Genomic DNA, 24,515 nt, shown 5'->3' on the forward strand with positions numbered 1-24,515 from the left:
CACCTGTGAAGTTTTTTTAAAACAAAGAAGTGAGGGGCAGAAATTGCAGACTACCACTCTAAGATGGTGTTGAAATGGTTGAAACAGAATGCTGAGTGTTAGCAGAAGAGATTTTGAACAGCTCTTCCACTTTTACTAAGTAGAAGGAAAGGATGTTTTATTTTGGGAACTGAGATTTCAATAAAAACTGAGTTCCTAAATTAGGCTACTGAGTAAATGGCTCACTTCTTTCTCCCTCCTGAGAGCACACAGAAAAGGTATCTCAAGGAGGAGTTGTTCACTCCTCTGCTCTTCTGAAAAGTGCACCAAACATGGCAAGAACTGAAACTATATTTTATTTCACTTTTCACATTTTTAGGTAGAACTAAGTTTCCTAAACCATCCTGAGAAAATCCTGAAAGGTGGTAAAATAAACTTTGTTACTCACATAAGTGTTTGTATCATATAAAAAAAAAATTCCTTATGTAAATCTAAAAAATGAGAGCAAAACACAAGTCCCCTGCTGGTCTCAGTTTTGGAAAGGAGTAACCAAGAAAAATACTGGCTCTGAGACTGAAATAAGTGACTAAGTTACCTCCAGAGGTGTCAGGGATTTTGTTTTTGTTTCTTTGTTGTTTGGCTTTGTTGTTTTTTCATTTGTTTCAAGTCAGATCTTTATTAGAAAGATGAAGGCCTGATTCCTTTTAATCAAGGAATTTCACTTTTGAAACTTAGTTCTAACTTTGAAGCATGTACTTTGCAATATAGCTCCTGGGGTTTGATTTGTGCAATTTTCAGATTTTGAGTGGGACTTCAGTGTGATAAATCTAAAGAGGTACCAGCCGTCCTGACTTGTATTCACCTGAAATTACGGTCAAATTTTGTTGTTCTTCCTGTGGGAGGGAAGGGCGATGCCACAAACAGGCATTCTGAGTTGCCACTGCTGAAATTGTATTTACTGGTAATGGTAACAGGGATAACCTTTCCCTCACAGGCCATCAAAAACAATGCTGGATTTAGAGTATGGATCCTCTTCTTCCTTGTGATGTGTTCATTCTCATTGCTTTTCCTGGACTGGTATGACAATTAATTAAATATATATTGGCTCCATGCTCTGTTTGTAAATGTTCTGACACTTTTTTAGTGGAGCAGGGTATAACAGCATACCTATGTATTTTATGCATTTTCTCATACCTCTATGATGGAAATGTTTTCCGGTAAATAAATTATGCACATATCCATTCGTACATTTGTTTCAAATCCCTGTATCAAACATAAAACCACGCTTATCTTCTGGAGAACATAAAAGTCTTTGAAAGAGCTGTGAAGAAAGCTACAAGCTGGAGCAGACCTAACAGAAGAAAAAACAACAATACTGGTTTTGTCACAGCCACCCACCTGTGCTGTGGAAAGTCCAGCTCCCATCCCAGAGCAAGAGAAAACTGTTACTGTGCAGAAGCATCTACGCTGTCTCAGGCGTTTATTTCATCACACCACTTCAGTACACAGTGATTACTTTGCACATAAATGACCTTTACTTCTAATCCTTTGAAACTACTTGTCTCAGAAATCAGCTTGTTGTAATGGTACTAATAATGATTAGGAGTCAAGGAAAGAGCTTTACTTGTGAGTGAAAAGAGAGAATACAACACAAACAGATTGTGCAATGAAACAGATGTTCTGGGATGCTGGAATAAAGCCAAAGGATAGACAATTAAAGTCAAACTCCTCAAAGTACTAAACCTGGGAGCAATTTGATAACTAAAAAAAGTCTCAAAACCAAGTGTAGATAAGACTCAATAAACTCCCTCCTGTTAAATCAGCGGAAAATGGTTTTGACTCCAAGAAGCATAAACAATCTGTTTCTCCTAGATCGTAAGGCTTACTAATTTTTATTGTTTATTGTTATGAGGAGAAAAAAAAAGTTGGTTCTGATCAGTATTTAATTTTGCATTAAAGTTTTTACTGTCCTAAATTTAAGGGTGGAGATGTATCGTGAATCATTTCTATTTAGAACAGTCTTGGGAAACAGACCTTTCCATCCTGTAAAATCTGAATGTCCTCTCTAAGTATGTTGATATGGAATGTGTGTGTTTTCCTATCTCTCTTCTGAAATGTATATTTCTATACATTTTATGCAACAGGTAGCATCATTCTTATTCTTTACTATGCACAGAGTGAAAATGTCAAAAGTTACATGTGAATCAATTATATTCAATAAAGCAGATGCCTGTTAGAAAATGCAAACATGGTATGTTTTAAAGATCTTCACATAAGCTTGATATTTTTAATTGCAAAGAAAAATTTGGCACATAGTTTATTGCTTCTTAGGCATTCCACATACCATGATGACTTAATAAAAAGCCTTTCACAGCTGCACTGTGTAATGCACATTTCCTATCAAATTTAGAGCACTGAGTCATAATGGTTATTTTTACTGTATTGGGATGACAGGCTTCTGCTGGAGAAAGACAGAAGTAGAGCTGACCACATTTGTTCTACTACGGATCTTGAAATACAGCCTATACTGATGTTTTCCCTTAATTTTTGTACAGACTCTTAACAAAAAAAAGGATCTTTTGACATGTCCACTCTGCCTTGTCCCATTCAAGTTACAACTTGCTTGCCCAGATGCTTCACACACTTTTGTATGTTAAATTAATAAGATGTCTTTTTATAATGTATATTTAAGATTTATAATAAAAATGGAAACATGATTTCACACAAAGAATAGGTAAGTTTGTAATTACAATGGAACTTTAACGTGCATCCACAATACTATGTTCTTCTACCTTTTCCCCTCCCAGGCCATACACAAACAGTTCTACTCTTCACTCTGTTTCACATGGAGCTTTAACAGCCAATTGTGGTATCTAACACGCTACTGTTTCACTTGTGATGCTCCATGTTTTAAACAGTATCAAACTGCAAACCATACATAAACAGAAAGCTCTTTCTAACTAATAAAAAGGGAAAATGTGAATGTAATACAGGAGAAAATTTAGACATATTACGCCTTCAGCTGTATCCAACAAATGACATAGTGGACTACATGTACTGTGAATAGGCCTTCTGCCTCTTTAGTATGATCAAAAGATGTCACTTCTCATTAAAACATCCTGAACTGTATATTTTTTACACTATCCTCAACACCCACCACTAAAACTGCCTGTGTTTTTCCATAAGTCTATCTAGTTTGTGTTTCAGTGCACATCCTTACCAAGATGCTAAAGCCACAGTGGAAATGCAGTTAAATCCTGCTGACAGCAATAAGAAAACATTGAGCATGCCTTGTTGCAGAGAACTTCATTATCACTTACAAAAACAGGAAAGGAAATGTAAGGAAAAATGCGACCTGACAGTTTCTTTCTCCATACAAGTTATTACATTATGCCCCGATGTCAGTGCTGACTATCATTCTTGCTTGAGCCCAAACTAAACATTACTCACAGCTTTCAGCTAAACAAGAGATCACTCTAGTTATGGCTGGGGTGTTTCAGTTTGCAAAATGACAAAGAATTCAAAAACGTAATAAATTAAGTATCTGTTCAGACAACAGAACACATGATTTATCTAAGGTCCAAGCCCTGAAAATCCAGTGACAAAATCTATCAGTATCCAATAAACTGCAAGAACATATCTAACATTGGATTTTTTTTTTTTAACATTGAAAATGGTGTCAAAGCTCTACAGCAATGCTGATATGCACCTGGGGTTATGCCCATGAATGTTCTGCAGCACGTTTTTGTTTTCAGGTTTTTTTTTTTTTTTTTGCAAAGCAGTATCAGCAAACAGAAGCAGTTACACCATAAACATGAGTAACCTCTAAATTATCCATAATTATATTTAATGAAAAGTTCCTTGAAGTCCCTTAGTTACCTTCAAATGACATAGTTTTAATAATTAGCTTATCATACTAAGCTGATTTCTCAGCAGCTTCAGTCTCCTGTTCAGACAGTTTCTCTTCTGACAGTACTGTCATCCACGGGGACACGGAGCGCGTGATGGTTTGTTTGGCCAGGTTGTAGTGGTTTATGACTGTGTAAAACTTCCCTCGAGCGCTGGAGTCTTGTTCAGAGTAGTAGTTTTCCAACCCAGCTGGAATGCACTGATTATTCTGAAAAGAAAATCCATTGCTTAGGTTTCGGATACAGCCCCCCACAGACACATGAAGTAGATTAGGTTTTTTCTCCTTTTCCTTTTAGTCTAACCCAAGAGTCACTCTCTGTGAGTCAAGATGTAACATACATCAATTAACTACAGTATTGTCCTACTGTGTTCAAAATGTTCTTCCCTACAATCCCTAAACTACTCGTGCATTTGCAAGGAAGACCAATCTAGGTTTATATGCCAGAATAATTAACATACAAGAAATGTGCTTGCCTAAAATCATTTTGGAAAAGTATTCAGTCTCCAGTTCCAGACACATTTTGCTGTTTATTCCTGCCCATCACATTCCAACTGGTTGGTTGACAATTACAGCTGTCTGTATTGTACTGTTAGATTAACTTCAGGCAATTTGCCCTGGTGTTTGCAGTCTGAGGGACAGAAATTAATACAGATATATTGGTGCCAATGTATGAACAGTTTTACAGCCCAGTAGCTCACACATTATAGGGAAAACTCTGTGGGTGGCCAAGCATATGTGGAAGTGTGTACACACATACAAAATACTTCACTCCTCATTGTCAGAAAGATGTAGCCAACAGCAGGCTTTTAAAAAGCTCTCTGGAGCTGTGAGACTACATTATTTCATTTCCCAAGACTGTAGGAGCACTAAATAGAACCTGCTAGATGCTCAGAGCTTTGGAAAGTGAAATAGATAATTTAGAGAGTAAAATAAAAGTCAAATCCACTTTGCTGTCATCTTAAAAGGCAAAGTGAATGTGCCTGTGCAGTGCGTTTGTCTTGTGATGGATCATCCAGGAACTCTTCCAGTCACAGTGCAGGAAGAGCCTACAGAGCAGCTCGTTGCACCAAAGAAAAAAGTTATTTAGGCATATACTGTGACCCCCAGGTTCTGCCCCAGAAGGTCTTGGGGGCTCTCTGCAAGTCCTCTTGCCACACTGGCTAGTCCAGGCAGTCTTGCCTGACACGTCAACATCTTAGGGCAGTAACCTGAGCAATTGAATTGACTCTTGTAAGCTAGAAATAGCTGCAGCTTGAGGAAAAAGTCATTTAGTCATTGTTTTGAAAAGAAATAGGGTATTGAGTCTTCTTGCTTCCAGCACCAGAGGACTAAAATTTATAATACTACAGCACAGCAGCTTTGAACTGCTACTATTCTACTCAGCAAAAAAAATTTTACATTGGGAATTTCTCAGCTGAAAAACACATCCAAAAATTCCATGGGTTTCAGGACCAGATTCTACCTTAAAAGTGTCCACATTTACTTCTGAGTTGACTTTTGTCCATGTCAAAAAAAAAAAAAAAAGAAAAAAAAGGAAAAAAGGCATAAATAAGCACAAGCAACAACTCATTCAAATGGTTTTAAATCGTAAAGCAAAATGTGAAGCCCCAGCAGACAGTCTTGGCTTAATACAAATTTTGCCTCCTAAAAAGGAAAAAAAACATCAAAAGGTATGAAAGAAGAAAGGAATACTTGCCAAAACAAGAGGTCCACAGGTAGTCTTAGGACCTGTCTGCCCCTGACAAATTCAATCACATGGCACATGTGATGGCTCAGAGATGCCTGGCTGCCACAACGACTGGCAGCCCTCCACAGTCAGCACCTCACAGGCTCCAACCCACGGGGTGACAGCAGCCTCAATGCCTGTCAGACTCACAGGAGTGCCCAGAGTTTCCATGGCCACCCTGGTTCCCTTTATCTGTAACCTTCTGTCAAGGCAGCAGCCAGGGCAAGTCTCCCTCCCAGTTTTGTTGAAGTAACACCAAAACCAGATGGGATTTAACCCTGGCTGAACAGCACCTGTGTCAGTTCAGCACTGCAAGTCAACAGAGGCTTTCCTGTGTTCATAGTCTATGTGTGTGCCAGCTGCAAGACTGGGACCTAGATTTATAAAAACATAATCCAGGATATGGAATAGAGCTATTTGATATCCATATTCATATACATCAACCATGTCATCTTCTGGAAGTATTATCCATGTTTTATCTGGGATAACTGACACTACTTCTGATGTGATAAAATGACTAAGAAGCACATAGACACAGACATATGTGTAGTGATTATTTCACTTAGTCATGGGATGTAATCACAATTCTAAATATTTAAAGTGGGGAAAGGAACACAATCCATTGAAGTAATGAAATCTGCCAAGGAAATCCAAGCAAATATAATTATTAGAGCTGAAGACAAGCCAAGATTAATGACAGTCTGAAAAAAAGCTACAGAATCCTGTGCTGATTTCAGAAGCAATTTGCTTTGTAGCAGGCAAAAATGACTAAGTAATGTTTTTTGGTTTTTTTGGGGGTGGGGGGGGGGCTTGTAGTTACAAACATGCAAGACATCTGACAGAAGTGCCTGAAGAAACAGACATCAGTTTCCCTCTTGACTGCATTTTTGCTCCCGGGATTTCATGCTTCTAGAAGAGATGGGAAAACAACCTCTCTTTTCACTCATTGCCCCTTGTGTACTGCCTAAGGACAGCCCCTTGGATTAGTTCCCAGTCAAGGCAAGCCATGCAGCACTCAGTGACTGAGTGATGGGAAGATGGGCACTGCTGCTGATCTTACCCTGCCACTTTTAGCTATGTATAACATTTCCATCCTTTTTATTTGTTACCATGGTTCCTAGGTGAGAGAAGAAGGATGACATGAGGAGAAACTGGGATGCTCCAGAGTGACTTGCCAGTCTTTTCTTTTTTTCACAACCGTTCTATTTTGGAAATTAGTTACAGGTTATGGCCTTTGATGCCAGAGAAAACCCTGGTTTGCCAGTCTATATCTAACTGAATTAAGATGATTCCTTTTGTTCCTTTGACATGAGGACCCCAGTGGAATTCACTTATAAATAGTATCTTCTGTCACGTCAACTTTGCTGGGTCAGTAATTCCCAATTTAACAGATGATGGTGTGGTCCTCAATGCACTGAAGTGACTTTGTTGTACTGCCCACAAGTCCATCAGAATGCAGGTGCTTTGGCAACAAAAGCTAAAGGGTAACAGATAAGTACAGAACATACTGAAACCCTGGGGAAATTCTTCAGGATGTAAGTGCACTCAGGTTTTTGTGGTGAGTCTCACCAGGAGGTTCTGATGAGTGCTCCAGAGAAGCAATCTGCACAGCAGCAGTACTAAGGCTGTCTCAGAAAGCTTAAGCAAGCACAGAAATAAGACTGCTGTACAAAGGAAAATGAGCACCTTTTTAAGCACACCTTCATGTCCTGGAGGCGTAGTACAGCAGAAAGCTTTGGAACTGCTCCATGTATGAGAGCATCAAAGCAGAGAAGAGTGAGGCTGACTCAGAGCTGTGGTTAGCTCAGCCTTTATGCAGAGATTCCTGCAGCACCAGGCTTCCTGAGGCAGGCACACCTTTGCCCTTACCCAGGAAATCACATCAGCATCTAAAGCCTGGGAACATCCAGGCCAGATAATGTTGAGTTCACCTGAAACATGAAGCAACTCCACAGAGACACTGGTCACAAGGTGACAGACTTCATGTTTCCTAGGACATCTGTGCCAAGCTATGCCATCACATATCATGGACTCTCCCCAAAAAAAAGGACACAAATAAATACAAAGTCATCTTAAGAGTGGTAGTTTCCAGGCCTTGTGTCATTTGCCAACATCCTTATCCTGTAGAACTCTTTCTTAAAAGAGGTACATGACCAAAGATGCTCTGTCTCCTGGCATTATGCCATCAAGCAGCTGGAAACAAAACACCAGCCCCAAGAAAACCACCAGGAAAGTAACCATGATGTAGCCCTGTGCATGTGCTGTACCTTATAAACAGAGCATGAGCTATGGGACATTCTGCCTAGTTTGTGTCCCAAACACAGGGCCCAAAAGAGAGCAACACAACCAGACTCTGGTCACAGGGCAACTGAAATGTAGCTGAGAAAGTGTTCTTTCCTTAAATATTTGTGACACTGGCAAGAAAAGCCACAAGAAGCCACCAGAAGCCTCCTTTCACACCAAGTTGTCCTCTGAGTTGCAGCTGCAACTCAAAGGAGAGGACAACTTGGTGTGAAAGGAGGCAGAAGCAGGAGGCTGTTGCTAGACTCACACAGGAACATGTAACTGGCTGTTCCTGTCAAGCCAGGACCACATCAAGACAGGCTTGCAAGGAACATAACAGCCCATACTCCAGACTGTTCAATGCCAAGAGAAAGCTGAGGGTACAAAAGGCCTGTTGTCCCCTGAGACATGAACACAGAGGGGTTTCAGTGCCTGTCTGAGGCAACACAAGAAGCCAACAGCAGAACCAAAAGCTGCATCTCCTGAGTTACAGCCAAGTATTCTATAACCAGGGTATCTTTTGCCCTTGAACAAGGGAAGCAGTAACCAACTAAATGCTTGAACCTAAATTAATCCAGAAGGGCATCACTGATTATAATTTTGAACTAGATTCTTTTAAGATATTTATGTGCTTGAAGTGACAGATGAAATCCTGAACAGGATTGTTGAGGAGTGCTGAGGCAGCCATCTCTTCTTGAATCCTTCTGAAGTTCGTACTGAGCACGCTTTTAACTTATTACGTGACTAAATATTATTAAAAAAATTAAAGGGAATAATGCCATTATCACTGCTACTTTTCTTACCTAATTACAGCCAAGTTCAACTCTGCTAAATTTACAACTGGGAAGTCAGTGTTACTTTCCTGACTTTCAGTCCAGGTCATAGCAAAGGAGCCAGCACCACCATCTCACACAAATAAAGTGAGCCCAGCCTCCTTTTGGTTAGAACCAGTATTTTTTACAATAAATGTGTTTTCCATTTTTTGGCATCACTTTTGGCAGTAGGGCTCAGAGGTCACTGTTCTAGAACAAGAAGTTCTTAGTGCAAAAATAACCCTGAAGTAACTCTACTACTCTTAATGAGAACATCACTCTACTTTTCCTTTGACACATATTCCAGATTTTTTTTCTCCACATTTTATCATTTTCTCATTTCCTAAGACACAGTAATTTGGAGGAACGTGCATCATTAAACCATATGACCCATAAATGAGGGCTTTGTCCAGACAACTGCAGGTGAAGTTAGTTTGAGACACACCAGTGTTTAGACTTTTGCTATATTTTCAATGTATAAAGCGTTAGCAAATTAACATGATTAATATTGTACAATAGTACAACCTCAAATATAAATTACAAAGCAAAAGCATAGCAGGAAGCACACTATGTAAAGAACTAACAAATCTATGTAATTCAGCATGCTTTAATCAAGGTTATGCCTAAAACAACACAGAATATTCCATATCTACTGTTTTTCTAGAATGGGTATGCAATTTACCTTGAAAACAAATCCTTCTGGACAGGTATGATCATACTTGTAAACCTTGTAGACTACCAGAAATACAACACACGTTAAGAATGCAAGGGCAAAAAGGACCAGCACAGTTACCTGTAAAGAAAAATAAAACATGCTTATGTTAGTAATGCACTGCTGCTTCTATTGCTGCTTGTTACTGCAGGCAGCAGAAGTCAGCTGTGAATGCACTTTACAGTAAAATCAAGCAAAGGATAAAACCAGCTGCTTAATTATTGAGGGAGAACAGGGAAGCAGCATGTAACTGCTTTTACCTTGCCCTTCTCAGAAGAAAGGGGATTCATCTGGGCAGTGGCCCATTGCCTGTGTACTGCAAGGCTTTTTTTTTAGTGCATTTCTGTTCAAGGCACATGAGGCCAGGACACGCCAAGGTAGTTTGTGTCTGCTATTTTTTCAGTATGTGGATGATGTAAGTCTAAGTCTAGTTTATGTCAGCTGCTAAGCATGGCTGTTTTCCCTGTGCCTGTCCAAGAATGGAGTCAGGTGATAATAAGTTAGCCCAGGTGTCATCCAGAGGTGACTTGCAGGGCATGGACAAAGTCATGTCAGCCTCTCTTTTAAAAATTAGAGGTCATTGCACCTGCTCTGAACTCAGAGATAGTTACAGCAGTAGTCTGCATTCTTGGTTGCTCAATACTCCTTAATTTATAGGTTGAAGCAGTACTACTTCATCACACAGAGCCTGTACAGGAGTGGTTGACTGCCAGATCCATAAGGAAATCCCCCCTGTTGAACACTGGGCTGGCCTCCAGGAGTTGTGTGGCACCTCTTCCCACAGAGCTCCCAGAGGAGCCTTACACACAGCCTGACGTGGCTTTTCACCACGTCCTTCAGGACCTCTCTGCCCCTGAGCTTGGGCTGCAGAGAAGTCCAAGAAACACCTTAAGACAAAGCTGAAATCATTGTCAGGATCAAGCTAACCTTTCCCAGGTACAAACTGTGAGCAGCTGGAGACCAGCAGCCTTCTGCTGTGTCACAAGACAGAATTACATCACTCTCTGATGAGGGAAAGCACAAAATCTTGTCCAGCAGTTACAGTACAAATCTAAATCAGATCAATTTTTGTGGAAGGTGTGAGTGAGCAAATAGCATTCTTTACCTGGGAAAGTATCCCAGATGTGTGTTTTTATTATTCTAAAACTTCTACTGAGAGACAAATTAGTAGGTCATGGAGACTACATGGTAAGAGTGATTGAGATGAATTTCCTTTTGGCAAGTTAGCACACAGGCATGTGCTACAGCATAAGAAACAGTAATAAACAGAAACAAAAAAGATTCTGTGATTAATTTTTTAAAACAAAGCATAATATGATCTAAATTTAAAGTAAGATGAGTAAACCAGCTATATACACCTCCTGAAAAATGAATTTAGGCACATCAGGGTCAATTAACTGAAACAGGAATAATCTGATACTTGAAAAAGCCAAAACAACAAAAAATTGTAGCTTTGCCTCTTGGTAAAAACAACGAGCATACACCCCCCTTTTGGTAAAGCTCTGAACTAAGAGTTTGCAACACTGCAAACTGTGTGTGGCAGTGGTGTTAGGACATTTCTGGACAACAATAAACTTAAGGGACTTCTCATCCTGTGAAAGCAAATCTCATCCTGGGCAGACAACAGCAAGTGCTGTATTTCCTGGCTGAATCAAGGTTGAGTACTGTGTGTTGCTGAAGCCAAGGATTTAATAAGAATTTTTGATAGGAAAAAAATAAGCAAAAAAAGGAGTAGAGGCTGGAGTAGAGGCAAGGAGAACTGCAGATCAAAAGTAATTTAGCAGCAGAAATGTAGATATTAATATAACAATTGAAATGAGACATGAAGCAACATGTTTTGTTTCTCAGCAGTCACTGGAGTACAAAAAGAAAAAAAAAATATTCTTAATTAACCTCTGGAAACATCACACTGACAACAATTTTCATATCTAATTAGCCTTTCTCCAAGTTTATTTCTTGGTTGCATACACAAAAATTAACATGGATAGCTCACTCTGTCTTGTGAACATTGTATGTTCTCCTTACATCTCCCATGCATGTGTCCTGCATGAATCCAAGAGACAAAGCATATTTTCACCTTCCTTTCTGCTCATTCTCTGTGGTTTAATAACAACCAACAGAACACATGCCCATTCCTGGCCCAGCTGTGCCCCAGCTCAGCCCTTCCAAAAGGTTTTTTATCAGGGTCCTGGCTCCACAGAGCCTTCAGCAAAGGCTGCTCCCTTCAGGAACACAGGCCTGTGACATGGGACTGGGCATCAGGCACAACTGCTGTGGCACAGATCAGCTCAGCTTGTGTTTGTCTCCACCACAGATGGGAGCTAAGAGTTTTAAATGTTATGAAAAATATTCTTGAAAAATATATTTGAAAAATATTCTATAAAAGTGTTTCCTGGCCCTTCTACTAGCAGCCAGTGGTAGAATTGTAATCTTATTTCCACACTGTAACCATTCAGACATACAGATGAGGTCTCAGGAACATACTAACAAGCTGTTTTGTAATTGAGACTAAATGTTAAGATAGTAAGAAAAAACTGTATTCCCACAGTCACTGCAGGATCACTCTTCAAAGCTTCAAAACTGCTCTGAGAAGTCACTGCTTTTTAAAAGAAGATAAAAGCCCAGTGTTGTGTTGATTGCTGGAGCCATGGCCTCGGGTGATTTGCTGAGACCTGTTCTCAGTGGCAGTGTGGAGCTGTGAGTTCTCACTGCTTGTACAAGTACTTCCACTGCCACACAGTAAGCCATGGGATGAGTTCTCAGGGGCCCTGATTCAAAAAAATCACAGAATTTTCTCTCTCACTTACTGTATTTCCTAATGTTACTAAATTTGGTATTAACATGTAAATTTTTACTCTCATTATCTCCAGTGATTTGCAATCACACTCCATTTGCAAATCCCTAATCAAGTAAGCTCTTGTCTCCTTCCTATTAGGAGAGAAGCTCCCTTCTCTTACCACCCTTCAGGATACCAGGAACTTCTATTTAAAGACAGTTGCAGATGAAAATGGCACAGATGGAATCTAGCAATGGATTTCTTTCCAAGGTGATTGCCATCACCTGTTAATCCAGTCCACTTCTCCCTTTTAAATTGAAAATACTTTCTCCTAATAGCTATTTCTCTTCATTCTCATAATAACCCCCCCAGTGGTCCCCATGGACCCCTTTTGAACCTGAGGCAGTCAGCTTCTCTCCCTGCACTAACACAGTGCAACCCTACCTCTGTGCCTCACCTTCTGAGCCCTCTCTTCCCAGATGCATGATATAGCATGAAAAAAGAGAAGGCAACAAGCAGCTCTTCAGACCACAAGCAACCCCAAAGCTGTCATGGTATTGCTTTCTTCCATAGCAACTTTGCACCCTCACTATGAACTACAGTTATTTTCTTCTTCTTATCAACACACTACTCACAACATCACCCTCCTCCTCTGGCAGGAGCAGCTGCCATGCGTGCACAAGCACCACTTCCCTTCCTCTGAAAGGAAATCTTCAATCTCCTTTTTTGTAGAAGCCAGCTGGCAATGCAGGACCCCACACAGTACATTCACAAGCAGAACTCTTGTGAATTACTCTGATCATTCACTGCCATATACATCCTGCAGAACTCCAAGGTGACTGTCACACCTCAAAAGTGATGGGCTTTTAAAATGCTTTATTGAAGTAACTATAAGATAGGACAAACAACCTTTTCTTTTAACTAGGAATTCAAAGTGTGATTTGCTTTCATCTTGAGTGTGACATTTAAAGTTAATTTTAAGGGGATCTGGCAGCAAAACGAAGCAAACAGAGATGATAAGTTATTATTTATGTGGCAGATTTTTGAATAGATTGTAAGTGAAGAGCAGAAGAAGGACAACGTCTAGCCAGAAGCCATTAGAGTAATCAACATCAGAGATGACTAATGAATGAACTAAGCATACCCAGAGCAAAAAACCTGTCTTCAGACTCTGTAAGCAGTTAGCTGAACAAATGAAACTCACCATATCTGACAACTACACTGCCATGTAAACAGCTTGTGATAAGGCCCTTACCATATGATCTAGCAGATCTTCCCCATCAGTCCATGCTACTTTGCCTCAAGACTACAAGACTACAGACTAAAGACTACAAGCCATATTTTCTCTGCCTGGCTACTGCAGTCTCTCCTTCCTCACTCCACTAATGTTTTTTTGGACTCCCTTTTTAATCAAGCTGGAATACTACAGCAAAACTGTACCAACTGCCTGCTTCTCTTCACACCCTTTCCTGGTTGTATTTCAAGGCATGCACAAGTCCACCCATTTTGCTCCTCTCAGCTGCATCCTTTTGCTGTTTATTTTATCCCACTGTCCCATTAAAGCCTGGGTACAATTCATTTCACCCCTGCCTTCACTTCTACTTGTCTATTCCTTCCTCTTGCATGACATTCTTTCATTAAGCCACTCATACTGTGCTGTTCTGCACCATGCCTTCCTCATGCTTTTTCTTCTGTCAGCACACAAACCCACGTACAAGCATTCCTATTATAGGAACTAACAGGATATGCAATGATTTTCACTGCTCAATCACTGGCTCTTGGTCACATCTCCTCTCTGCTCCACATCTATGCATTATCTATTTCCACTGCAGCCTCTTGGGAACACAACTTTCATTTCTGATAGGTTTGTGAAGTCTGAGGCACAGACTTGCTGCCAGCCCTGACGAGAAGAGTGAAAGCATACACTGACAGAGCACCTTTCATAGGAAATGATTTAGAGCCAATTAATGCTTTGCTCACCAGTAAAATGCAGAGACCTTTGGGGTAAAATACAGCAACTCTGTACAACTACTTAGGACAGGAAATTAAGATTATTGCTATCCAATTTAAACTATAAGAGAATTTTAGGCAGACGACCTGTAACTACAGGAGATTGTGTCTGGCTACATCCCACAGACAGAAATTCATAAAACATTGCATTGACTTTCTTGCTAATGGCCATGACCTCCATTTCACCTCTCTCCACTAAAATCCAGCTACACAATGCCCTCTGCCAGCACATTAGAGAACACAAAAATCAGCTTTTCACTTATCACTGCTTCTGCAAAATTATGTCCTTGTTTGCTATTACCTCAGCCTGTCCCTGGAAGTTTAACCGAAAAACATGTCTGAAACAACACACTCAAGGATTAGGAAATGTTAAGACGTGGGAAATGGCAATGTGAAAGAAAAAAGGAACAGGATGACCTGTGACTCCAGAAGACAACCAGGTGCCTTGTTTCAGAAGAGTATTTCTAACGTTACATGTCATGTTTAGCTCTGTGACTGGTATCCATCCACTGAACTCAACTGCCTCACCACAACATTCCCATCAAAACTTTGTGCTCTAAGAGGATGATGGTTTGGGGGCAGATTGTACAGAAAAAGCAGTAGAAAGCAAAACATTCTCCCTCTCAAACAGAAATGACAAAGAGGAGAGAACACACAAAGAGCTGCTCAACACCTGGAGATGACTGGGAGTAGCTATAAAAAATGCAAAAAAGGCAGGCAGATTCATGAGGACAGGAAGAGAAAAGAAGCTACAGAACCAGATTATTAACAGCAACAGTGCAAGACAACAGACCAGTCTGCAAGGGAATTGATTAATGAAACCTGAGGGACACACTTACACAAAAACAGGTTAACAAGGCACTGGCCTTGAGATACTAAAACTGCAGCTTAACTCAGCTGTTCATGGCAATGTTCCTGTCATCTTCTATCACACAGCACCATATATTGTATTTCTTAACAGGGATCTGAGGAAGCAGTTCAAGAAACCCTGTGGCACCAAGATAAGAAACTTACTACCTTCTCATACAAACCCAGAAGATACTCTTGAGGCCAGGAAAAAGGCTGCATAATGTTATTACAGAAGAGGAAAGGTTATTTAAGTGATGCATCTGGAGACATCCAAAACATCATCTGTGTCACCTGTTTGACGGTTCTGTTCCAGTAAATGGATTTGTAATGGAGATGGTGGCACAGGACACCTGACCTATAGCACAGGAGCTGTGTTAAGCATCCACTCTACCTAAATCTTCCAGCTCTGACTATAAAATTCCTTTCAACCAAAAATTTAGCAGGAGGATTGTCAATGTCATATCAGAGAATATCAGATGTTAAAAAAAAGGAAAAGTGACAGTTGCCATGCAGTGCCTTTACTTGCATCAATTATTTTAAAATAATTGTTACATTGAAAGAACCACCTCCTTTATTTCTCTTACTTGAAGTAGTAATGAAAAAAATTGAAAGCCTGCCAAACACTTATACTTGTGAGGAACTTTAATCCTGTGAGTAGTTCCACCAAAGAAACAGAACTACTAATGACAGTAAGTACCTGTCACTCTTCCAGCACTAAGTGACAGACACAGAATCTACTTAAGGAAGTGATATCTGTACAGGAATCACTTGACATCTCCTGCTCTTAAAATACTTTTAAAGTGGAAGCAAAGACCTACTCAACACATAAAGTAATCACATAGCAGCAAAGAGAACTGTTTTCCTTGCTTCTGATTATTTTTGCAGTGATAATAATCACTGCCATTACTAAGAAGAGGTAGAAAATTGTTGAGGCAGAAACATGTTTGAAGGATGCCCCTTTTAAGATAGAAAAAAAGCCCTGAACAGTTAGATATATGGTGCTTGCATTTTTGCAGTCTTGAAGTGACCAGGTAAAACTGCAAGAACTGATCTTGAAGTTTCAATTCCTCTTCCATGACTTCATGCAGCCATTTTATCAGCTGCTTACTACTTGATAGTACACAGTTTGCATGGTCTTAGCACAGAGATAAGCTTGAGGCTTTGGCTCTGCAGTTAGATGTATGTAGAGATGTCAAAGATAGTCAGAAGGACTGAACTGCCTTTGAACAGAAACTGAAGGCATATCACAGCTTGTGTTGATTTAAGGGCTTGAAATTTATTATGAAAAATCAGGGTTTGCTTTCAAAATACCTCTAAATGTTCTTTACTGATGTTTTCTCAAAGACAGAAAAAAAAAGTCATGCTTTGCTACAACAGATTTTTTTAATTGTTGTGTTTGTACACAACTGCCAGCTGCAGCCCAATCAGTGGGTGCCAGAGTAGACATCCCACTAGAAAATTCGACTGGAGGTTGTAAAAACACTGCTCTGTCAATGGGGGAGGCAAAGGTTTGGCCTTGGGTAACCAGACCATCAATTTTCTTCTGTCCTAACTTCCTCCTATGTCCTGGTTCACAAGGATCCTTTGTTACTCTGTAGAGTGGGCAGTTTACAAGAGAGAAAACTCTGCCTTGCTCAAAGTTGCTTTCCAGATGTTTTTCCGAACCAAATCCCTACATCAACCTGCACTGTTCAAAGAACAAAAGCTAGACATCTGTTTCCCAATGGGAAATAACCTTAAGTGAAAAAACTCACATCTTCCTTGGTGTGGTTACTGCCATAAAAATAAATTAAGACAACAGGGTTCTCAGAATCAGGAAATCATCACATTCTTTTGAGAGATTCTGATCTGAATTCAGAATGTGGCTTCATAGAGGAAAATCATACTTGCAGTTTTCTTTGAAAACATTCTCAGCTCTGTTACAATAACAGTGGTAATGTGAATTGAATGCAGAAAAATACATTTTATAATTGATTATTCACCAGGTGCTAAAACACCAAATGATCTACATGACACTTGCACATGCTGGAGTGACTTCATTTGTTATAATGTGTAACTTCTCAAGAAGAACAGCTTTCGATGATCTGCACTGCTGAATCCCAAAAATGCAATCTGCTTTGTCATTATTTAAGGAGTACATCCCAGAATACACATGTGAATTATTTGTAAATATGACTGACTCACTTGCTTTATTTTTAGCACAACACTTGGGTTGTGTCTTGTGGCAAGCTTGTGCATTGGTGATGTACCATACTGAAGTCATTAAAATGGCATCTGAAAGTTTTATCATGAACACAAGCCAAAGTCAATATCTCATCAGTTAAATAATGCATTTCATAATTACAACAAATATTTAATTTTCAAACAAATATCTTTTTGCTCTCTCAGAATCAAAAGCAGAAGTTAACATGATGGTTCACAATTAATAAGGACCCAGGAGAAAACCTCACACAATCAGTACTTTTCATCTACATATTTATGAAATGTTTTCAACTATTCATGTAATATTTATTACTGGGAGTGGCGAATACAACAGTCATCCCCACTGGAGAGGTAGTCAGTTTTCTTTAAAATGTTGCAAGCAGCATAATTCAATTCTAAAATTGTTATATAGAGATTAAGGGACATTTTTAGGACCCAAATGTTCTGCATGAACATTGTTTTCAATTAACTGAACCAAAATTTTCCTAACTGATCAATCCCCATACTCTTCTCTGGAAACTTAGACTTACAGAGCCACAATGTGAATCACCCTGCAATTCCCAAGAGATAGCAAATCCTACAGAAAGCTCTCTCTGATGCAGCAGTTACCTAGCAGCAAAACCTAGCAACTCTGTAGTATGAGATTAATCCCCGAGCGATCATCATAAAGTAATATCTAAAGGATATTTTATTTAAGTATGCCATCCAAAGGTATATAAAAATTCAATGTAAAAATCCTCAGGCTTTTAGCTGTTCAGCTACACAAATTAGAAAAGACTACCCAACAGCACAACAAGCTATTTATTTGTTTTCAGCAAGGTCTCATTTGCTCAGCTCTCCCACAAAGACAGAGGAAACCCCCCCAGGTTTACAAAAGGATGCACAAGCCTTTTAAATGTGACTAAGATATTCAAAACCTTTCCTTAGCTACAATTTAATATTCCAGCAATTAAATCTCTTAGGCCCTACTGCTAAACCGTAAGTGCAAAGTTCTTCAAGTATAGGCCCTGCTCAGCTGCTTGGAACCGAAGCCCTAGCAGGGCATTCAAACCAGAAACTGCCTCTCCTTCCTCTTCTACAACAGCAGGCATTTTCCAATCACCTTAGTGTGACCAGGACATGCACAAAGACAGCCAGACATGAGCTCTCCTTGTTCTGAACTGTCCATTTGCATTTACCCTACCCTCCTTACCTGAGAGGAAGGGGATTGCTCTCAAGGACTGGTACCGGTGCCCGGAGGATAAAGAGGGAATGTCACTCAGAATGTAGCATTTTCCCTGAGGAGTGGGACGTCCTTGCCCCAAACCAAGGAACAGCAAAAGCTGGAACTAGGTTTCTTACCTCCTTGGTAAAACCCTACCACACCCCATAACATCTCTTCTTGGCTGTCTGGGGTGGTTCCCCACACAGCTGACTGGGAACCCTCGTGCTCCCCTGCATGGCTGGAGACCACCAGGTGAATGGCACTTAAAACATTTGTCGCAGCAACACTCTGCAAAGTTCCTTTCCAAATACAGTCTAATCCCTCCTTGAGCCTTCACTTTGTTTGTTTAGCATGCTCTGATTCCACTGAGAGCTGCATACACACTTCTGAAGGTCAGCCTGGGCAGCTTTTAGAGCACTGCTCTGGCACAACAGTACCAAAATCTCTGCATGTGCCCTAAAACTCCTGTCATGCAGACAGAGTTTAGAACTGTGCAGTAGAAAGAGAATCCACACCTTTACTGAAGCTCTGTATTTTCCCCTCATATTAAATGTCAGGCCTTCCAAAGGTATTTGTACTTGTGCTTTGCAGAGTGTGGATGCCTACTGCTTAAAAATGCTTTGGTATCCTTGGGTAAGATGCCAAATTAGAAGCACTGGAAATCTGAAGTCTTATTGTTAAAAAGATAGGGGAGCATGAGCTGAAGTGCCAACTTTCCTGCTTTGCTTTAATTACACAGAACAAGAAAAACTATCCTCTAGTGGGAAGGGGGAAAGGATATTCAAGCCTTGCATCAGTTAAGCCCTCATGTTTCCTGTGGGACTAATGAAGGGAGTAGTAAGGGTGTGGACACAATCTGAGTCAGATTCTTTCTGAACTGCCATGTGACAGTAACAGGCATCACCAAACCATAAGATTAAATGGGACTGATAGGAAGGAGTCTGGTATATATCCCTGGGTTGCCAAGTCATATATTTAACTATAAAAAATACATAATGGACTATGACAGTGCTTTTAAGAGAATGGTTTGGCCACAGTAATAAATAAGAAGCCAAAAAGAAAAGAAATGTTCTGGTGGGTCTTGTCCTTCAACACAAACAGGAGCTTTATCCATGCCATGAGCACTCCCTTGTGCAGCCCACACACACCCTGGCAAGGCACATTCTGGAGCCCACACACTAACAGAAATGCCTTTGGAATTCATCTGCCAGTGAGGGATTACAACCAATAAAGCTGCAAGATTTGATTTTGTTTCTAATTGTTCAATATTGAACTATTATAACATTGAATTAATTTTCCTCATGTCCAGCTATATCCACAACAGCCACTCTGTTATAGCCAGTTCTGACTACAACCAGCAATTGATTTTAAGCACTTCTGCAAAGACAACTGAGACATTAACATCTTCACATAGCACTGCTTACCTTAAATCTTTCTGAAACCCCTTCAGTGATGCTGATTGTGAATTCAGCTATTTTAGGAGTACGGAACTTTCCCTTCTTGCGATCAGGTTCATATTCTGTTTTTGTTTTGACCACAACCTTTAAGAAAAAGAATCAATCACAAAAACTGTCAACTAAAGCTGGCCACAAAAACCTTAATTATTCTTTAACTCTTCTTTTATCTGCTTACAAGCACATCTAGCACCATATCTTTCCCCTCCCCACTTTGTGTGATTCTTCTTTGAAAGTGCTAAATTAATTATTTCCTCTAGTATATCAATCATCAACTAACTTACCTCTCAAAGTGGTTTTGATGAACCTACAGCAAGACTTGTTATGCAACAGTTTCACAAAGGTTCCATTTTTTCATCTGTGGTGACACTGTGCTCTTATACTAGGCAAAGACAGGTCAAATCCAAATCATGGACCTTCCCACTTTGTATAGTTTGGAAATAGCTACCTTCATTTCCTTCAGGAAATTCCATTAATGGGATTTCAAACTGGACACCAACAGAAGATTACTGAAGAGTACCCATACAAATCTTGCAGATGATGATGCCATGTTCTTTGATGGCAGGATTTTGAGTTAAAAAAAAAAAGTGAAAGCACCCATGTAGTCTAGTTGCTATTCACCATGTGATAGACTATGGCCCTTGGCACTCTTATTTTTAACATCTAATTTCTGAATTATCAGCTGCAAGCAGCAAGATGCACATGAACCCTTGTGTTAATGAGATTTCTTCAAACACCCAAGGCTCTCCAGTTTGTTCCTTGCTATGAACTACTGCCCCAAGCTACACAATTTAGCACCTTAGCTGTATTCCCAAAATACTCATTACGTCAGTCGTATCTCTAGTGTTCTCCTAGGCATTCTAATCACACAAAATTTTCACATACCTAACCTATTTGCCTCATTTTTGTCTTCTGCATTTTTCAGGAACTTTTTTCAAGTATTATTCTCAAGCTAGGATGCAGTTTATTGTAGTGATGGTGCTATTAAAATTTGCTCAATTTCCTCTGTTTTTCCAAGCAATAAGTATCTACTCTCTTAGATTTCTGAAAATCAGATCCTATCTTTAGCACAGCACACAGTATTAACAGAAAATATATTAATCACGGAAAGGCCTGGGTTGGAAGGGACCTTGAAGATTGTCTTGTTCCAACCCCATGCCCCATGGTAGGGACCCCTTCCACTAGACCAGGCTGCTCAGAGCTCCATCCAGCCTGGCCCTGAACACCTCCAGGGATGGGGCATCCTCAGCTTCTCTGGGCCCTCTGTGCCAGGGCCTCAGCACCCTCTGACTAAACCTACTCTCTGTTTAGAGCCATTCCCCCTGTCCTGTCACTACATCCCCTTGTAAACAGTCTCTCTCCATCTTCCTGAAATTAAGATGGTGACACTTCAGGTAGCCAGACACTGAAATGACAAACCTTGGACTCCCTTCTCACTTCCCTGAGTGGTACCAAGAATGTGTAACTGCACCTAGACTCAGCACTAAAAGTTTATTAGACACTTTCACAGTATTACACACACACATTCAGGACACAGGTTTAAAACCTACTTACCTATTTTCAGCTATAATTAGTAAGATAGTAGTTATTACCTATTTAACTTTACAGCTGTCCAACACCATCATGGCAGTTAACCACCTGATGATTTCTGGAATGCTTTTTAACATCTTAGTTCCCTTCCTCCCCCCTTTATGTTACATAATCTCAGGCAACTCAAATCACATTCAGCTGACACTGAATGTACAGTTCTAACTGCTTGGTTATGTAATGTCTTCTTTTGTTTAACATATCTAAATATGAATTTAAATCGCTTCATCCCTTTAATTTAGAAACTGTCAAAATCATCAAATCCTTAGTGCTGTAGTCACTACTGCTCAAGAAGTTATGCTTCACTGCCATGCTGGGGCCTTGCAAGGGGATAATAAGCACAGATATATGAAGCATGTACTTCTATTCATTATACAGGAGTGTCTGCACGCTTCAGAATTTGATCTGTGTGTCAATCTTTTCTTAATACAGTTTCTTTTTTTCATGTCAGTTGCTCTGCTCCTGCTTTTGAGTCTCTAACAACCAGTAAAAAGACACTGACATGACTAACCAGTTACAGAAGGACACCGACAGGACCAATAAATTTAATCTACCTCCTCTATGTTTGCAAAAGGAAAAGAAAGCTAATATACAATTGGACAGTGGCGAGTAGCAGAGCCAATCAAATATTCCTTTATTTAAGTTTCTAGCTTAGCTGGACATTTGCTTTCATTCAAGGCAAATGCCCTCCAGGTGGGAGGAGTTCTGCCCCATTCTAGTAGGAGCAGACAGGCGGGCACAGAGCCCCCTGGGCTCACCAGAGAGCCTCTGCTCAGGTTAAAGCTATTACCATGCAGATCCCTCGTTCAGACTTCTGCTTAGCAGGGCAGGAACAGAACAAATTCCTTTGCTCATTGGTCCCTGGTAATCGGTTCTATCCAGTCACCAGTTGGCAGATGTATCAGACATGGTGAGACTTAGCTTGTTCTAAAGCCTTAGGGTGAGATTTTGTCCTCAGTTACAAGATTTACACCCATGTAACTGAGGGCATAAAATGGACCCTCAGGCTCCTGAACAGCTGTTATGGCTTATTGCATTTATGCCTGCCAACTGGTCACCACACACAACACAGAATGGTGCTGATAGCAATTAAAATGGAGGTCACACATTTTGTATTGCCTGCAAGCAACACTTACCGAGGAAAATTTTACAAGCTAAAACTCTTTACCCTAACCTCAGATTATCTGAATTTTTTTGAGGTTTGAGGAATGTGTAGCTATCAGTTTATCTAGAAATAGAATTCAGCTTGTGGAAGACACAAGGCCAAAAATAAAAACTGTATGAAGACCACAAAGCTTTTTGTTAGCAGATACATGTGGGAAATTACAAGTAAGAATCCTATTAAAACAGGATACTGAAAACCCCGAAAAAATCCTATTCCTATGTGCCTCGTGTAGTAGCACTTAGTGAATTCTTTCTTGTGAAGACAATAAACATATTTACAGGCTATCACATCATCTTTCTAAATCTTTAAAATTAAATGCCTAATAATCAAGGCATTTAATGAGGAATGCAGGAAGCACATTTCCCTTCCAGCCTGTAAGCAGCTCACTGGACTGCCCCCTTGTAGCTACAGAGGATATCTGAATCACCTATTTGGAGGTTTTTGAACAAAATAAACTGCCAAGGAGAAAACTCAATGGCCTATTCTCATCTCATTATTTCAACCTGTCTGGGGTTAGCTTTATTTTCTTACTGAAGCACAGAAGGAAAATGGAAGTGCTCTCTGTTGCTAGTATGGCCAAGCCCCTCTTACAGAGATGTAAGGCAGGGCTCTATTCCCCCATCAGGGGGGCATTTTCTGGACAGAGAAAATTCATATTATTCACAGACAATACACAGGACCTTCCAGATGCAAGAAAGAAAGATACAGAATAGGAAGGGTTATGACAGTACAGTATAGAGAAGCTTGCATTTGTATAGTGTATGTTTCATATAACAGCACTAAAATCTCTTATTGCTAACATTTCACACTGATTTTTAATGCAAATCACCATTAATGGATTTTCACCAGCTTAGCTGTTTGGGCTTTTCCCTAGAGGTAACTAGCATGCCTTGAAACACCCCATATTTCTTGTCGCTCCTAAGCTGCTCTCTACCCATAACCTATTCTTTTGTTGTTTGCCAGAGATTTGGGTGTGATTCTCCAGGGTGGAAACTAAAGCCTACTGTACCTTATCAGGAGGTGGGAACTGGAGCTGATTGACATCCAGGGGTGTGATCAGGGGGATGGTGTCAAATCCATCCTCCAAAAGGGGCTGCTTTGTGCTCTTCTCGCTGAAATTATTCCCCAGTTTCACCATTCTTCCAGGATAGAGGGATTTTTCTGCTGGCACACACAAGCACACACGCAAAGAAACGCAAATTAAGAAACCAGACCTTTTCCCAGCCCTCGGGAGACCCGAAATACCTTCTGGAAGAAAAAAATTAAAACAAAAAAAAAAAAAAAAAATCCGTGTTGGTCGCTATGACTCGGTTAGCTACTGGCGTTCTGGGAAGTACGAACGACGACCAGAGCTTCTACTATCGAAATTAACAAAGCCCCAGCCCACCGCGCACACAAAGCGGCACGCAAATCCCGACACATCAGCCCGGTGCGAGCGATGCCGCCGGCGCGGCCCGGTGCGGCACCGCCCGCAGCCCGCGGCATGCGGAGGGCTCGGGAGCCCCGTCCCCGTCCCCGGCGCTGCCCTCGGCCCCTCTCCGGCCCGGGCTCCCGCCGCCGGGCAGGGCCGCGCTCGCCACTCACCGCCGCGGCTGCCGGCCCTGCCTCGGGGCGCGTCCTTCCGCCGCGGCCGCGCGGCGATGGCGGAGCGGGGGGCGAGGCGCGGCTCTCCCTCCGCGGGTGGCTCGGGGCGGCCGCAGCGCCGGGGCCGTGACGCAGCCGCCGCCTGGCTGAGGCAGCTCTGGAGCAGCGGCAGCGGCAGCAGCACAAAGGGGCCCCGCGGGGACGAGCGGGCGGCGGCTCCCCCAGCCGGCGATGGCGCAGCGGCAGCAGGTGGAGGGGGCGG

General features: G+C 40.9%; 2 protein-coding genes across 4 annotated transcripts in view; one reads left to right on the forward strand and one right to left on the reverse strand.

Annotated features, from left to right (window-relative positions):
* STX18 (syntaxin 18) overlaps positions 1–2,789 on the forward strand; it is a 61,633-nt gene extending 58,844 nt beyond the window's left edge. For 2 of the 3 annotated variants that reach the window (XM_084204672.1, XM_084204673.1), the window contains exon 11: positions 974–2,778. In XM_084204672.1, coding sequence (XP_084060798.1) covers positions 974–1,069 — 96 coding nt within the window. In that variant the 3' untranslated portion in view covers positions 1,070–2,778. Of the gene's footprint in view, positions 1–973 lie in introns of all 3 variants that reach the window. The other variant, XM_084204674.1, reaches the window with a different exon arrangement.
* A 141-nt stretch (positions 2,790–2,930) lies between these two features.
* On the reverse strand, positions 2,931–24,440 carry NSG1 (neuronal vesicle trafficking associated 1). The gene is made up of 5 exons (XM_084204675.1): positions 24,254–24,440; positions 23,679–23,830; positions 19,888–20,004; positions 9,393–9,503; positions 2,931–4,096 (listed from the first exon to the last, which is right to left on the reverse strand). Exons 2-5 carry the CDS (start codon positions 23,805–23,807, stop codon positions 3,896–3,898), a joined length of 558 nt encoding a protein of 185 aa, XP_084060801.1. The 5' UTR covers positions 23,808–23,830; positions 24,254–24,440; the 3' UTR covers positions 2,931–3,895.
* Between the last annotated feature and the right edge of the window lie 75 nt (positions 24,441–24,515).

Source organism: Fringilla coelebs, assembly GCF_963513975.1.
Source record: "Fringilla coelebs genome assembly, chromosome: 4".
Lineage (NCBI taxonomy): Eukaryota > Metazoa > Chordata > Aves > Passeriformes > Fringillidae > Fringilla > Fringilla coelebs.